The 13,336-nt window shown below is 49.5% G+C and overlaps 7 protein-coding genes across 7 annotated transcripts; 2 read left to right on the top strand and 5 right to left on the bottom strand.

Annotated features, from left to right (window-relative positions):
* Nucleotides 1-206: 206 nt before the first annotated feature.
* Nucleotides 207-809, bottom strand: M437DRAFT_48156 (AMFR protein-like protein; the record flags this gene model as incomplete). Its single annotated transcript, XM_041021603.1, has 2 exons — nucleotides 207-488; nucleotides 540-809. The coding sequence occupies 2 exons, from the start codon at nucleotides 807-809 to the stop codon at nucleotides 207-209; spliced, it is 552 nt and encodes a 183-aa protein (XP_040880095.1).
* Nucleotides 810-1,777: 968 nt separating this feature from the next.
* M437DRAFT_47629 (yippee-like protein) lies at nucleotides 1,778-2,164 on the top strand (the record flags this gene model as incomplete). The annotated part of the gene is made up of 2 exons (XM_041021488.1): nucleotides 1,778-1,876; nucleotides 1,931-2,164. The coding sequence occupies 2 exons, from the start codon at nucleotides 1,778-1,780 to the stop codon at nucleotides 2,162-2,164; spliced, it is 333 nt and encodes a 110-aa protein (XP_040880094.1).
* A 352-nt stretch (nucleotides 2,165-2,516) lies between these two features.
* Nucleotides 2,517-3,745, bottom strand: M437DRAFT_84115 (GroES-like protein; the record flags this gene model as incomplete). The annotated part of the gene is made up of 4 exons (XM_041028047.1): nucleotides 2,517-2,741; nucleotides 2,800-3,508; nucleotides 3,558-3,627; nucleotides 3,685-3,745. The coding sequence occupies 4 exons, from the start codon at nucleotides 3,743-3,745 to the stop codon at nucleotides 2,517-2,519; spliced, it is 1,065 nt and encodes a 354-aa protein (XP_040880093.1).
* A 519-nt stretch (nucleotides 3,746-4,264) lies between these two features.
* M437DRAFT_47574 (uncharacterized protein) lies at nucleotides 4,265-5,128 on the bottom strand (the record flags this gene model as incomplete). Its single annotated transcript, XM_041021477.1, has 3 exons — nucleotides 4,265-4,596; nucleotides 4,657-5,020; nucleotides 5,075-5,128. 3 exons carry the CDS (start codon nucleotides 5,126-5,128, stop codon nucleotides 4,265-4,267), a joined length of 750 nt encoding a protein of 249 aa, XP_040880092.1.
* Nucleotides 5,129-5,748: 620 nt separating this feature from the next.
* Nucleotides 5,749-7,350, bottom strand: M437DRAFT_47848 (uncharacterized protein; the record flags this gene model as incomplete). The annotated part of the gene is made up of 3 exons (XM_041021540.1): nucleotides 5,749-6,920; nucleotides 6,974-7,270; nucleotides 7,323-7,350. The coding sequence occupies 3 exons, from the start codon at nucleotides 7,348-7,350 to the stop codon at nucleotides 5,749-5,751; spliced, it is 1,497 nt and encodes a 498-aa protein (XP_040880091.1).
* A 1,498-nt stretch (nucleotides 7,351-8,848) lies between these two features.
* Nucleotides 8,849-11,226, top strand: M437DRAFT_48111 (WD40 repeat-like protein; the record flags this gene model as incomplete). Its single annotated transcript, XM_041021596.1, has 11 exons — nucleotides 8,849-8,887; nucleotides 8,950-8,965; nucleotides 9,034-9,113; nucleotides 9,171-9,254; nucleotides 9,327-9,455; nucleotides 9,508-9,528; nucleotides 9,582-9,743; nucleotides 9,790-9,849; nucleotides 9,902-10,008; nucleotides 10,067-10,758; nucleotides 10,904-11,226. 11 exons carry the CDS (start codon nucleotides 8,849-8,851, stop codon nucleotides 11,224-11,226), a joined length of 1,713 nt encoding a protein of 570 aa, XP_040880090.1.
* Nucleotides 11,227-11,682: 456 nt separating this feature from the next.
* On the bottom strand, nucleotides 11,683-13,251 carry M437DRAFT_74973 (uncharacterized protein; the record flags this gene model as incomplete). Its single annotated transcript, XM_041026332.1, has 4 exons — nucleotides 11,683-12,135; nucleotides 12,172-12,273; nucleotides 12,307-12,326; nucleotides 12,366-13,251. The coding sequence occupies 4 exons, from the start codon at nucleotides 13,249-13,251 to the stop codon at nucleotides 11,683-11,685; spliced, it is 1,461 nt and encodes a 486-aa protein (XP_040880089.1).
* Nucleotides 13,252-13,336: the final 85 nt, after the last annotated feature.

Raw genomic sequence — 13,336 nt, 5'->3', positions numbered from 1 at the left:
CACGCGAGCATACAAAGATATCATAATCTCTACCTGTCGCAGTCAAAGAGCCATACTCATGCTTGTAGATGAAACTGCTTGCTAATAATCACGACTACCACCACGAATACTGGTTGCAGAACCCGACTTGATCATTTCAACTTCTGCTTTATCGAAAAAAGATTGGCCATATGTACAAGACAGACCGCAGTACTACGAGAGATGCACTATGCGGCCTGAGTCTGATCTTTTTCCTGCATCTTTCTTCTCGCAGCGAGCACCATTTCCTCCCTTCTTCGTCTTAGAATTTCCGATCTTTCCGTCTTGTTCTGGGACCATCCCTTGGTGCCCGTCGTTTCAGCCTCCTGCTTGCCTTCTGCAGCGTCGAGACGAGATGCAAGATTGTAGCGAGTGATTAGGTCGGGGTTGACTTTGACCTCAGTTATAGACCTGCTGGTAGTAGGTGGGGCTGCAGCACGTGGTATCGGAGGCTGGAAAGATGGTGGAGGCTACGTTTGCTGTCAGTAACTGCTCATCGTGAACAAGCGGCTTGAACATACTGTTTCCAGACTTCTTCCACCGAGCAATCTTTCAACAGTCGCTTGTACGCTGCCTCCGTTCCGATGCAAGTCCCAGATGATTGCTCGTCGATCCAACTGAGGGTACATTTGGGCTACTGCTTCGACGTGTTCGGGATTGACTTGACGTCCTCCATTGCGACCAGAAGATTGTGATGAGGGTACACTGGGTCCAGAGAACCAGCGGTATAAAAGAAAGCCGACGACAGCGACAGCGAATATTTGACCAAAGTTTATCGTCTCGGATGCCATGTTGGTGCGGCAGGCGGTCACGTTGGGTGTGCCGGATGTGACTCAGATAGACAGGCGGCTTCGAGTTCAAAGCAAGTCTTGTCCAAAGGCTCGTAGGTGTGGAGGAGTTTGTAGGAGTTTCGAAAGTCGAAGTTGCGACAAGTTGACAACACTGATGTGCAACAAAGAGGCAGCGTCATCAGCGTCGGGCGGGAGAGGGACGGCTGTGTTTCGGCCAGCCAGGGCTCGGTCGCTCCAAAAGCCGTCGGGAGTGTCTCCGCGAGTCCCAAATCGATAAGCACTTGGAAATGATGCAGGGCAACCAACTCTTCTATCCAACACTCTTTCGCTACTGCTGTACTTGAGAATTACACGGTCCCGCTTAGAATCTGCTGTCAAGGTGCACCCGCTTGCTCTTAGCCTCCTCTCTCTTTCTGCGTCCATCACGGTGTCTCTGACGTGAATTGAGCTCCACGTGATCAGGTCACGACTGCTCCAATCGTTCCTGCCTCGTCTCCTGTTGCCCCGCGTCTCAAACGACCTCTCTTGATAACCTTCCGAGCTGCAGCTCACGTCGTCTCTTACACCGCATCTTCGCATATTGTCCAGCGCCATTCTCGACCCTCCGAACACAGCTATACCCTCGCCCGGTACTACTACCTCGTCTTGCTATTGCCACGCCTAAACTCCGCCTACCGCCGACTCCCGCCGTCCAGGGTCTGGCCACAAGCCGTCTACCCATCGACCGTCATAGCCCTCTACTTTTTGCTGTGAAAAACACCTCGAGTGACCGCAACCTGTGATTCTACCTGAAGAGCTTGGCCTTGTATTGCATCGTCTCTTCCCGCCCTGAAATCCTTTACTCTATACACAACCCATATTGCGCCTCCCGTCTGGTGGCCTGCCTGGAACATAAACCCTCACCTAGTAGCCTTTGTCGTTCGCCCAACATACGGTTCAAATCACGCAGCCGCCCAGCTGACAGCGATATGGGCTTGGCATACAACGTTTACCTCAACTGCAAGCGAATCTATGGTTGCAAGACTTGCAAGACTCACCTGGCCGACCATGATGACATAGTGAGCAGAGTACGTCCAGGCCATTGCAATTCGTTCTGGGCTCCACCAAGCTTACGTTTGCAGAACTTTCGGGGACAGCATGGCAAGGCTTTCCTGTTTAACAGCGTCGTCAACATTGTTGCTGGCGAGGCTGGCGAGCGCAACATGACTACTGGAAGACACGTCGTGCGAGACATCACCTGCAGGCAATGCAAAGAGACGGTCGGCTGGAAGTACGACAAGGCCTACGAACCTGCTGAGAAGTACAAGGAGGGAAAATACATTCTCGAAGCAGAATTGCTTTGCAGCGTGAATTGAGCATGTTGCTTCGTCGCTTTATGAATGTCGACAAGGCGTTTTGCTATGAATTGAGCTTACGAGAACAACGCAAGGAGTATGGTGTCAAGGCTAGGAGCTGGTACGGAGTATTGTTTTTCTTTTGCTATACGCTATCATATGATTGATCGGGGTTCTTTTGCTGCTCAAAATGATAGGAATTCCCATGTTTGTATTTGCTATTGTTCAGCTCAGTCATCAACAAGCGGTACCATGATTGACTTTCTGCAACGAACATACCAAAATCTGTTATACATGGGCTACCAACTACCCAAGCTATCAAATATTCATGACCAAAACGTAACATCTCACCAAATTGAGTAACCTCTGAAGCCTACTGACCAGGCTGAAAAACGACCTTCTGCACCTTCATCTTGTCAAACAGATCGTAGCCTTCCAAAGCCTGAGAGAGCGGCATGACCTTCTCGAACATGAAGCCGAGCAGATGTTGCTTCTGCTTGAGTTTCTCGAGCGCTTCTGCAAAGGTGGAACGGACAGGGCAGCGGCCCATCTGGATACGCAAGTTCTTGTTGTATGCTTGATTGCCTGTCCAAGGAATCTGGGCGTGCTTGTTAGACAACTCCAGATCGTTTACAATTGTTTAGTTGTATTCTTACCTCGGCATTGTGCACACCAACACTCGAGATGACGCCCCAAGGTCTGAGAAGATCGAAACCGAGCTTGAGGGCAGGTGACAGACCAACGACTTCAATGACAACATCTGCACCCCTGCCATTGGTGAGTTCCTTGACTCTCTTCTCCAAACCTTCTCTGTCGGTTTGGAAGTTCCAGGGTTCGGCTCCGAGACCCTTTGCTTGTTGCAATCTGCTGTCCACGCTGTCGACAGCAAGTAGATGCTTAGGCTTATAGTCCAGAGCATTGACCAAAGCACACAATCCCACAGGTCCAAGACCAAGCAGCACAACTGTGCTCTCCTGAGCCTCTTCCTTACTCAACTCCTTGAATGCGTTTTTGGCTGCAAACATGCCAGTAGGGAAGATATCTGCCATGAGAACCAGAGCTTTCTCCTCGAGTCCTTCAGGTGCTTTCATGACTGTACCCTCAGCTGTAGGAATACGGACGTATTCAGCCTGACCACCATCAAGTTTAGGACATCCAAATAGCAAACACTTCTCACAACGAGATGAGAAGCCGTGCTTGCAGTAGAAACACTCTCCGCAGGAAGTTGTGAAGGGAGAGACGACGAGATCGCCTTCTTTAAATGTAGTCACGGCTTTACCGACTTCGGTGACTCGGCCGGTGAATTCGTGGCCCATGATGAATCCAGTGTCTGATGGTTGGTGGCCACGGAAGACGTGTAGTTCACTTTGATATGGTTAGGTCGATATAGAGAATGGAGAGTTGGAGCACATACCTGCCGCAGAGTGCTGAGTACTCAACCTTGACAATGATATCTCCATCTTCTTGGATCTTAGGAACAGGACCTATTGAATTTCTGTAAGCAATGGTATACACATTTCTCAGAATGGGTCAACACATACGGTCTTCAATCTCGACCTTGTGAGGTCCCTTGAAAACAACTGCTTTCATTGTTTGCGACATGATTGATAATATCTTCTTTTGCTTCTCTCACGAAAGACAACTTCTTACTCCTCGCTCAATCATAGGAAATAGCTCCAGCTTTTGTAGTCAAGATCCGAGGCTCGGTGGTTGGTGGGGTATAGCGGGGCTGCATCACAATGCAGCGTCATCAACTTTGTTAGGGAACGGTCTCCAGACTCCGATATAGCTGCGAGTTTGGGCCCACTTCAACTCTTTGCTGGATTCTGAGGCATACGTGATTGCGACGGAGGAGCTTGAAGGGCGTGTAGGGCGCAAGGGAAGAAGGTGTTTGATGGCGGTATACCGGTGCTTATGGCATTGATGTCTTCTTGCGACTATTGACACTCCTAGAAGCAGGAAAGAGCTTCCTCCTGCCCGAGGAGGAGCACGCCGAGACCTATAATTCAGAATACTCGACCTATACTTCAAGGACAAAACGTACAGCAGCGGGGACTGAATTCGAGATAAGCAGTTCATGTTTACAAAGTTCATGCATGCAACAGTGCCGGGCTACCACCATCAATATCTCATTACTCCGTTTTCATCAAACTCGTCTTTCATCTCGGTAAGCACAGCGGCAGGTCCAATGTTGGAGATGCCATAACTGTTCTTCATCGCATTTTCCACAACCATTCTGATCTCGAACCACCTTGGCCTTCCTCCCCGCTGCTCAAGCTCTATCCAGTCGTCGATCTTCTGCTTTGCTTCGTCGAGTCTGAGATCGGCCACACTTGCCTCCTCTGAATCATCTTTGTCGATTGCCAAGTTCTCGACCAAGAACATAATGTCCTGGTCATCTATGTCTCCAGAATCCTCAATATATCTCGTTAGAAGTTCGTCGCTTCTCGTACCTGTAAGTTCAACACATCAGCAAAAAACTCCTCTCAAGTATGTTTTGTCGAAAGCCGAACCTTTGTTCCAAGCCAAGCGAACTTCTGCCTCTTGAATAGCATCCACATCTTCCCGTACACAGAACAAGATTGTATTGTCTTGGGCTGTACGTGCATCAATTACGCCAAAAGCATCATCGGCGAGCCAGTCCATGTAAACATTGTTGTCGTGGCCGAGACCATTCTCTCCACATCCCGTTAAGATGTAATCTTGTAGCCTTTGGATGTCGGAATTCAAGAAACCGCTCTGGAAAGGGTCGGCAGGAGGAACGCTGGGTTTTGAAATTGTTCGTTGGTTGGGATGCTGCAGTAAGCACCACCTGTTTTCGAAATCTTCGTCCTCTTCACTTTCTGAAGCGGCGCTTTTAAGTACCGAGTCGACGACCTCAAAGAGCCTTAGTATCCGTAGTTAATAGTATCTTGAGGCCGCTCAGCCTACCTCTGTCGTCACGTCTGCGACTACAAACAGCGGTAACCATCTAGCGTCGCCCATGCTGTAATGAATACTTGATCTTCGGTTGTTCAGGAGTTGGGAAACTCAATACGCGCGCCCAACCACGAGAGAGCCAGAGTTTTGTAGAGCTAGGCTCTCATTAAATTTGGAGATGGCAGTACCATAAGGCAACCAACCGATGGTACTTTTGCAAAAAGAAGAGATATAGATATGCAAAACGTACAGCAGCAGGGATTCCCACGTGGTCACCCACCGTAGTACTAATCTGCCGTTCAACTGCTTATGTATGGCAGAGCGGACGGGATGCCCAGTTTTCAGCTGACTATGGCCGTACGTGCTTGATACTTCATTTTTACAGAACATGATCGTTGAACATAAGATTCTTACTTCGGGGGCAACCCATTGGTGCCAATGCCAAAATGTCAACACTATTGCTTTCCTCAGGTTTCATAACCTCTAAAATAATCATAGTCGGGTTGAAGACAAAAACAACAATCGCCAGGGACCGGTCCCACCATCATAAATGATCATCATCGTATGTGCTTTGTCCCCTTCACATCCCGGGACTCCCGCTAATCGCAGACAAAAAAAAAAGAATGAATCAATACAACAACCGGAAAGAGCAAAGAAGAGAAGTTGCGGGCGGAGATCCATATGCTCTACCTTTTCCTGTAACCATCGAGGCCAGGATCACCAAACATCTGTGCTGGGCTATGGCCCTTGGTCATGCCATCAAGACCTGAGCCAGAGTCACTTCTGAATATCTCAGACTGAGCGTACGGGTCGGACTCCCACACCTCGAGACCTTCGAGTGGTAGAGATTCTCCATAAGCTTTGTTAACACCGTACTGGTGGAGTGCACCGTTGATTCCAGTGAGTGCCCATGCAAAGACAGCCTGTTCCCGGATCGAGTTCATGAAGTCGTCCTGAGCAGGTCCACCGACTCTGATAGGATCTGTCTGGGCGCTGAAAGGACCCAAAGAAGGAGCAAAGTTTGTCGCGAATGCTTGCTGTGGGCGCGCTTCCATGGTTGGTAGAATCGGTTCTGTTGCCCAGGGAGCAGCGAAAAGACCATTGTCGTATCTCGAGCGTGTCTGAGTTGGGAGCATAGGGCGTGCTCTCCTCAAGCATACAACAAGGCCATCAGATGTGCAAGAGATGACCGCTTCGAGTTCGATCGGCTCTCTTTGAATAGGAGGTCTGACACTTCCATCTGGAGAAGTCATTGAAGACGCTGAAGATTCCTCGGCTCTAGAATCACCGAATATTGCCGAATGGGTGTCTTGTACGTCCGTACTGCTGTTTCCTGATGTGGTCCTAGAATTTGAAATGGGATGTGACGAGTCGATATCCATACTGTCAGATCCTGAGCGCTCACCATCTATGTGGACACCCCCACCAACTTCTTGATCAACGCTACTCTCTGCTCCCATATCATCATCGCTTTCTTCATCCATTGGTGTAGTGGCTTCTTCGTCTATGCGAGGGTCCCTGAACCAGAATCGAAGGTATGCTATAGAGTCGTTGGCTTTTGCGTTCTCGAGACATTTGATAGCGTCCTGAAGGCAGTTCTCGGCAATGCAGTAATAGAAACTGCGGCCTCTCATGTATTCGGCTGGGATGCCAATAACTTCTTCTAAGCCCGCGGTCGCGTACATGATGGTCAAAGTCCTGGTAAAGCGATTCAAAAACAAAGCAGCTCGAGGCTCGTGCTTCGCCTTTTGAGCAGGTTGTCTGAATTTGTCCGAGATATGTGATAACATGTGGTAACGGGGATCACGTGGCGAGGATGAAAACAGCCGTCGGATGATTGGTGCTTCTTCGGCTCGCTCTAGGAGAGATGTCAGTCAAATGATTGCTGTGAGAAGGTCGATGGAGACTTACTCTGACTCGGCAGGCCTCTTCGATAGATAGACGTGCATACGATCATGACATCGTAGACGACTGTGAAACAACACTCGACACCAGTCCATTGCCCTTCCTTATTCTTTACTCTGCAGTACGACAGAACAGCGGCTTTGTCCATCTGAACACCCTTCTTGTGGAATGCTTTTGCGAAAGGCAGCTCATCTTCGCTGAAAAATTCCCAGCAGGAACGATTGACGACTTCATCGGGAGTCCAGCCTAAGACGTCGACGATAGAGTCGGAAGAATAAAGTACGCGGGCATCGGGGGTCAGGTCTGTCAAAAAGTCAGCACGATGAAGTGGACTCTATGTGTTGGACAAGCATACCATGGATCGAAATGAAAGTCAAGTCCATTGTGGCAAAGAAGTCGAGAGAAGTGTATGGGATATGTGTTGGGTTGATTTTTGTATGACCGAGAGGTGTATGCGGGTTGCCACTAGAAGTGGCTCTTGCACGCTTTCGAGCAATTAAAGTCTCTGCAGAGGTAGAGGTAGGGACCGCAAGACAGGAATGCAGCGGGGCCTAGCTGGCTGACGAGCGAGAAGGGCCTGGTGTATCGTCTTTTTCGGAATAGAGGCTTCGAGTGCAGGGTCGGGTCTAGTAATTGTCGAGGCGGCAGAGGTCGTCTAGGCTTGTAAAGGCATGGGCCTCTAGCTTATATAGTGGTTGTGGTGTCAAAGACGCAATGACAAGCCCGGCTCGGCGTTTGTTTCGGGGGCTGACAGGATGTGGGTGTAGTTGCGCAACAATATACTGTCCTGTCCGTGCTAGCGACGATAATGCGATTCACGACGAGCACTACTTGGGATGCGACAGGTACAAAGTGCTGTAAAATTGCGCTTTGCAGAGCCAGAGGGCATGCACGGGTCTAGTCACCCAGACTCGCCCTCGCCTCTGCCTGAGACAAATCCTATCGCTTGCACAAACTTTCGTCGACGTCACACGAGACTCTCTACTTGGCGCCCATTCTGCAAATCCTCTACTCATTGCCCTGCTTTCATGGCCCTGTCCTTGACGACGTATATTAAGTGCCAGAGCATTGGGATCTGCTCGGGAAGAGCGGCCACATCATGATCAGATGAGACAAGTTGTGAGCGCGAGGACAAGACACGGTCAGTCTGAGTGCTCAGTGCAGCCATAGAGCAAGAGCCGCATTTAGAGTGGAGGTGGTTCCTGTTGCGCAACGTGCCAGGATTAGGAACGACCCGGCACTCTTTAGCTGCCCTAGTTTCGAAAAATACTCGGCTCCCAGCTCCGTCCTCCAATAGAGAGCAGCGTATGCACTGGCACCTGCGGTGCGTGTCGTTGGCCACCTCGGCCTGGATCGAATTTCTTGTGGGGATCTCGAATCCCGCAAAAACAATCGCTGATTGTTGCTTTATCATGGTGCTCAACTTATTTCTCGTATTTGCCTGCTAGCCACAGAAGAGTAAGGATTGCGCTTTGTCCGCGGTGTGCATATCCTCATCAACCAAGAAGAGAGAAAACAAGCGAGAAAGCTGTAGATTGATCAGTCATGATTGTGAATTTGACCATGTGAGGTTAGTACGCAAGCAAACGCGCAAAGAGTTCGGCGTCGGCTTTGTTGTTTGCGACTGCCTCTTCAGACACGACAACAGCCGCCTTTGATTGGTATCCACTGTTCCATAACTCCCTTATCCCCTTTCACTCTCACTCTGCTTTGGTGCACAAACACTTCTGCGTCACAAGTGCATTGCCCCAATTTGGCCATCACTCCCGTCGTTCACCATACACTCACACACATACACCATGCAACTTTCAGCCTGCTAGCGATCCTTCGAGCGGGCCCGGCTTTTCGTGCATCCACCTCACTCACCATTGGTGATCAGCTATGGACTTTCCTCAACTAAAAGCATGGCTGCGATTACCTGTACGTCTCCAATTTCTTACCCTCGTTTTGCAAGATATCACTTCTCGCTAACAAATTCAAAGGGTGAAAGACAAAATGGTACGCTTGCAACCATCTCTGCTGTCATTAAACTCCTTCGGTTGATCTTGCCTAATGTCGGTTTTCAGTCTCTATATACGACATAAAATTCTATCCATACTCAGAGCCGGGTGAGGATCCCATCTTTGCCGCCGTGGCAGAAAGAGAGGTAAAACTCATACCGTCATTTGTCAACAAACATTTGAGTAATCAGTTATACAATTAGATCTACATATGCAAGCCTGTCCGCAAGTCAGCCACCTCCAAGACTAACAATCTGGAAGTCTTGACTGTGCTCGAGGACCCTGATGTATGTCTGCAACATTGATGCAATGACAATCCATGTATTGGTTTCTGTGTCCTGGCTGACTGTCCCTTCCAGGAAGACTCTTCTCTCAACAGTGTTGCATGGTCAGTGGACATTGATACAGACGAGCCCCTCGTTTGTGTCGCTGGATCTGGATCAAAGAATATCAAAATCTTCAATGTGGTTACAGGAGAGCTGGTTCGGGTAAGCTCACTGTGACAGTATGAGAATTGCACTTGCTGAGCAGTCACAACAGATTCTTTATGGACACGGTGGCGTAAGTCCGATTCCACAACGTTCACTCGTAGCTCAAAGCTGACATACTCAAAGGCCATCAACGATTTGGTCACATCACCTGTCTCGCCACAGATTCTGGCGTCGTGCTCCGGCGACTACACAATTCGAATATGGAACTTGGATGCCCGCTATCGCAGGCAGCCATGCGCAGCGATACTCTCGGGAGAAGGTCATAGGCAGACGATTCTTTCAATTGTGAGTGTGCTTATCCCTGCTTTTATACAGCGCTTACAAGCAGCAGGCTTTCCATGACAACGGTAGGTGGTTGTTAAGTGGTGGGCAGGATACGATGATCTGCTTGGTAAGTACCGTTTCTGTTGGGCATGGTACAAATTCATGGCTTACCCATGCAGTGGAGCCTCCCACCCGTGCCAGACGAGAACGCAGGCACAGACAAACCGACGGTAGTAGTCTATCCACATTTTGCCAGCATTGGCATGCACTCAGACTACGTAGACTGGTACCGCTCCAAAACACTCTCTTGGTCCAGTAGTCGCTTCACACTAACAGACAGACAGTGTTAGATTCTGGGGCGACCTCGTCCTATCTAAAGCATCTACAGGAAACAACATCAAAGTTACCAGAGGAGAGATAATGCTCTGGAAAATCGATGGCTTTTTCTCAGGTAACGACAACCCACCAGAACCACCCATGCCAGGATATGGTCGACCGACACGTTCTGCCTTTGGCGAGGGTTTCCAACGATTATCCACTTTCGACGTGACCAACGTGGAACCATTCTATATGCGATTCGGCCTCTTGAAGGAACATAACTACCGGCCTATACTCGTCATGGGCAACATCAAGGCTCGCTTCTTTTTCTGGGATCTGCAGAGGTTTGAGGAGCGCCGCTCTACTGGCAAAATCCGGACTTCTATTGCTCAGGACAATGAGCGGATCAGAGACATAATCGATCAAAACCGCAGGAGGAAACATGGTGTTGATCAAGTCTTCAGCAAGAAAACTGCTGCCGGTCAAGTCCTGACTATTAACACACGCGCCAGTAGTACTACTGGTAGCGACACCAGCGATAAAGATCAATCACCTGTCGTCAAGAGCGACACCGGCGATAAAGATCCACCCCTTCTTGTTAAGAACAATAAGCGAAAAAGAGATCTCAAAGAACGGGTTTTGCTCAACAACGCAGAAAGAGCAAGTAGTGCTAACAGCGACTTGACTCTGACTCGCGCAAGCAGCCGCATAAGCAAAGGTTCTGGAGGTATGTGATTTAAAGGCATTATCGTCTTCGACTAACATCCTAACTTGTTCTAAAGTTTCGCTCATACCTCGTACCTCACTGGTCCCGGGTCCTAGACCAGCTCCTGCATCAGTCCCTACTTCAACCCCTACTTCAGCTCCTACACCAGTCCCTACACCAGCCCCTACCTCCGCTCCTATATCAGCACCTACACCAACCCTTGTCAAAAAGCAATCCATGACCCCAGACTCGCTAAACAAATCTTCCCGACATACCTCTGAGACAGCAGATCCTAAACCAGAACTACCTCCCCGAAGCATGAGAAACTACATCAGACACGCCGCTCATAAGACGACGGTAGTCAACTGTCCCATTGATTTCGCATGCAGAGCGATTGATTGGAGTCTCGATGGCAAATGGTGTGTTGGTGTTGGCGATCATGGCATGATTGCGGTATTTGGACGTTGGCTGGATAAATGATGGCGCTAGAAAAAGATCCTGACTCTAGCTCAGAGTCGAGTCCTAAGGATGCGGAAAACCTGGTTCTGCATTGCCAGATTGCATGTTCTAGGTCGATATCGATGATCCAGAGCAAGGCCGCCGAAGCTTACAACAACGACTATCGCTAGGAGCTCAGACATAAATGGGATTCTTTGAGCGTGTCTGCATGCAACACAAGTGTGCTGACATACCGCCAAAGAATATTGGCCTTGCTCTAAGGAGAACTTTCGACTCCCAAATGGAGATGGCAGCAACAAGGCAACAGACTGAGAGAGGAAGGAAGACATATCAGACGCATGGTTATGATACCGATAAGAGCTCTTAGCTTAACATCCAATTACTGGCAGTAGCACTATCTAGGTCCCTCAAAGAAGAATAATACATAAAGGGCCACATCCTGCTTCCACTCAATCGTGAAGCCTAGCATCCACCTAATCAAGCAAACCCTAGCATCCACTTCACAATCGTCCAGACTATACTGACAGGCCAAAGTATTATTGCTAGCACCCTTCCTACAGCCGTTCCAATACGAACCACAATCGCGAGACAACACAGTATCATGACCGCTCTTGATGCCACAAATGCCAAAGCTTTGATCGCCTGCCAACGTTCTATAGGCTTGGTCGTCGAATCTGATAGTATGTGAATGGCTTGAACGATACCGATGCTTTGCCCTTGTGGTGAACCATCACGTGTTGATGATGTTGGTTTGTAGAACAGTTGATTGATTGCCCATGCCAAGAATCCGACTACCTGGGTCTCGAGAGGCGACAGTGATTCGGCCACTGACGTTCCAGATAGGGAAGGAGTGTTTGGGTGGGTCCGATAAGGAGGAGGTGGTGTAGAATTATACTCGCGAGGTACGGGCGCAGTCTTTTCGTGTTGGGTCTTTTTGCCCGGGCTTTCTGGATGCACAGCACGAACTCTAGGCAGCTGTCGCAGATCCTGGAATCGGGAAGCATTCGAATTCGATCGTGTGCGCTCAGCTCCTCCTAGAGTGGGACTCTTGCTGGTCAGGGTTTCTTTCTCTCGTGAGGCAGTCGAAGTTGGCATGCTGACAGCGGAATCTCTGCGTTCAACTCCGGGAGGCGGCGAGCACACAGATCTTCGAGACGAACGTGAAGACTCGCATGAAGAGAATCCTGAAACTGCAGACATTGGTGGTGAAGATGAGGTTGCCTTTTCTTTTCTTGTGATAGTGTCCTCTTCGTCAGGCGTTGGGGATTGAGGATTGCTAAAGTCTCGAAGTGCCTTGGTGGCTTGAGCAAATTTGCGAGGTCCGGCACCAATGCTGTGCATCCTGCCATTCATTCCCTCTTTATGGGAAAGGCGTTGTGCTTTGTCCTTGTAGTATTGTACGGCCTTGTCTTGATCTTCCTGTCGATACGGCTGTGGATCTTTGGCTGTCGGCATGGGGATCACAAAGCTATCCTCACTCGCGTGGAAATCGGCTCTCGTAGCTGGCGGATTGGGTGTATTCGCCCTGGAAGATCCTGCCTCAGTGTCTAGCTCCATGTTCCATCCTGTCGAGTCTTGACGCCAGCGACCTCGTGGACCCGCTGGTCTCGGTCTCTGGATCGCAGCACGCGGCTCTTCTGGCATTCGAGCTTTTGGAGTAGAAATCCGTGGTGGTTCATGGTCGGTCCCGAATAGTGAGAGTGCTTCAGCGGGTGATATAGGCGTTCTCGGAGTCAGGTTTGTTACAACACTGGGACTGATTAAGCCGGTCCTTGGATTGGCCGCGCGTGCTGTTAGATAGTCATCGGTGCCTTTGACGCCCATGGTTGGATCTCTGATATGCTGCTTCAGTATCTTAGGTAGTATGTCAGAGGTGTCTCTTGACCACGCTCGTCTCTCTGGCCGACGATGGGGGTATTGATATTTATGAGCACTTGTCAGTAAATTCTGTTTTTGTGAAGGATTGGATTTTAAGTTCTCAGTAGATAGTCGAGCAAGCAATTGATGAAGTCGCTGGGTGACGATGTCGGTATTTCTAGCATCCATGGATGTGGAGGAGGAATGTGTGGTTGCGATGTCAACCGCCAACGGTTTGTGATTTCTCGAGCGGAACCTGGGGGGAACTCCTTCC

This window comes from Aureobasidium melanogenum (genome assembly GCF_000721775.1).
Source record: "Aureobasidium melanogenum CBS 110374 unplaced genomic scaffold scaffold_9, whole genome shotgun sequence".
Taxonomy (NCBI): Eukaryota; Fungi; Ascomycota; class Dothideomycetes; order Dothideales; family Saccotheciaceae; genus Aureobasidium; species Aureobasidium melanogenum.
The sequence above is the reverse complement of the archived record's forward strand: the minus strand, read 5'-3'. Positions and strand labels throughout refer to the sequence as shown.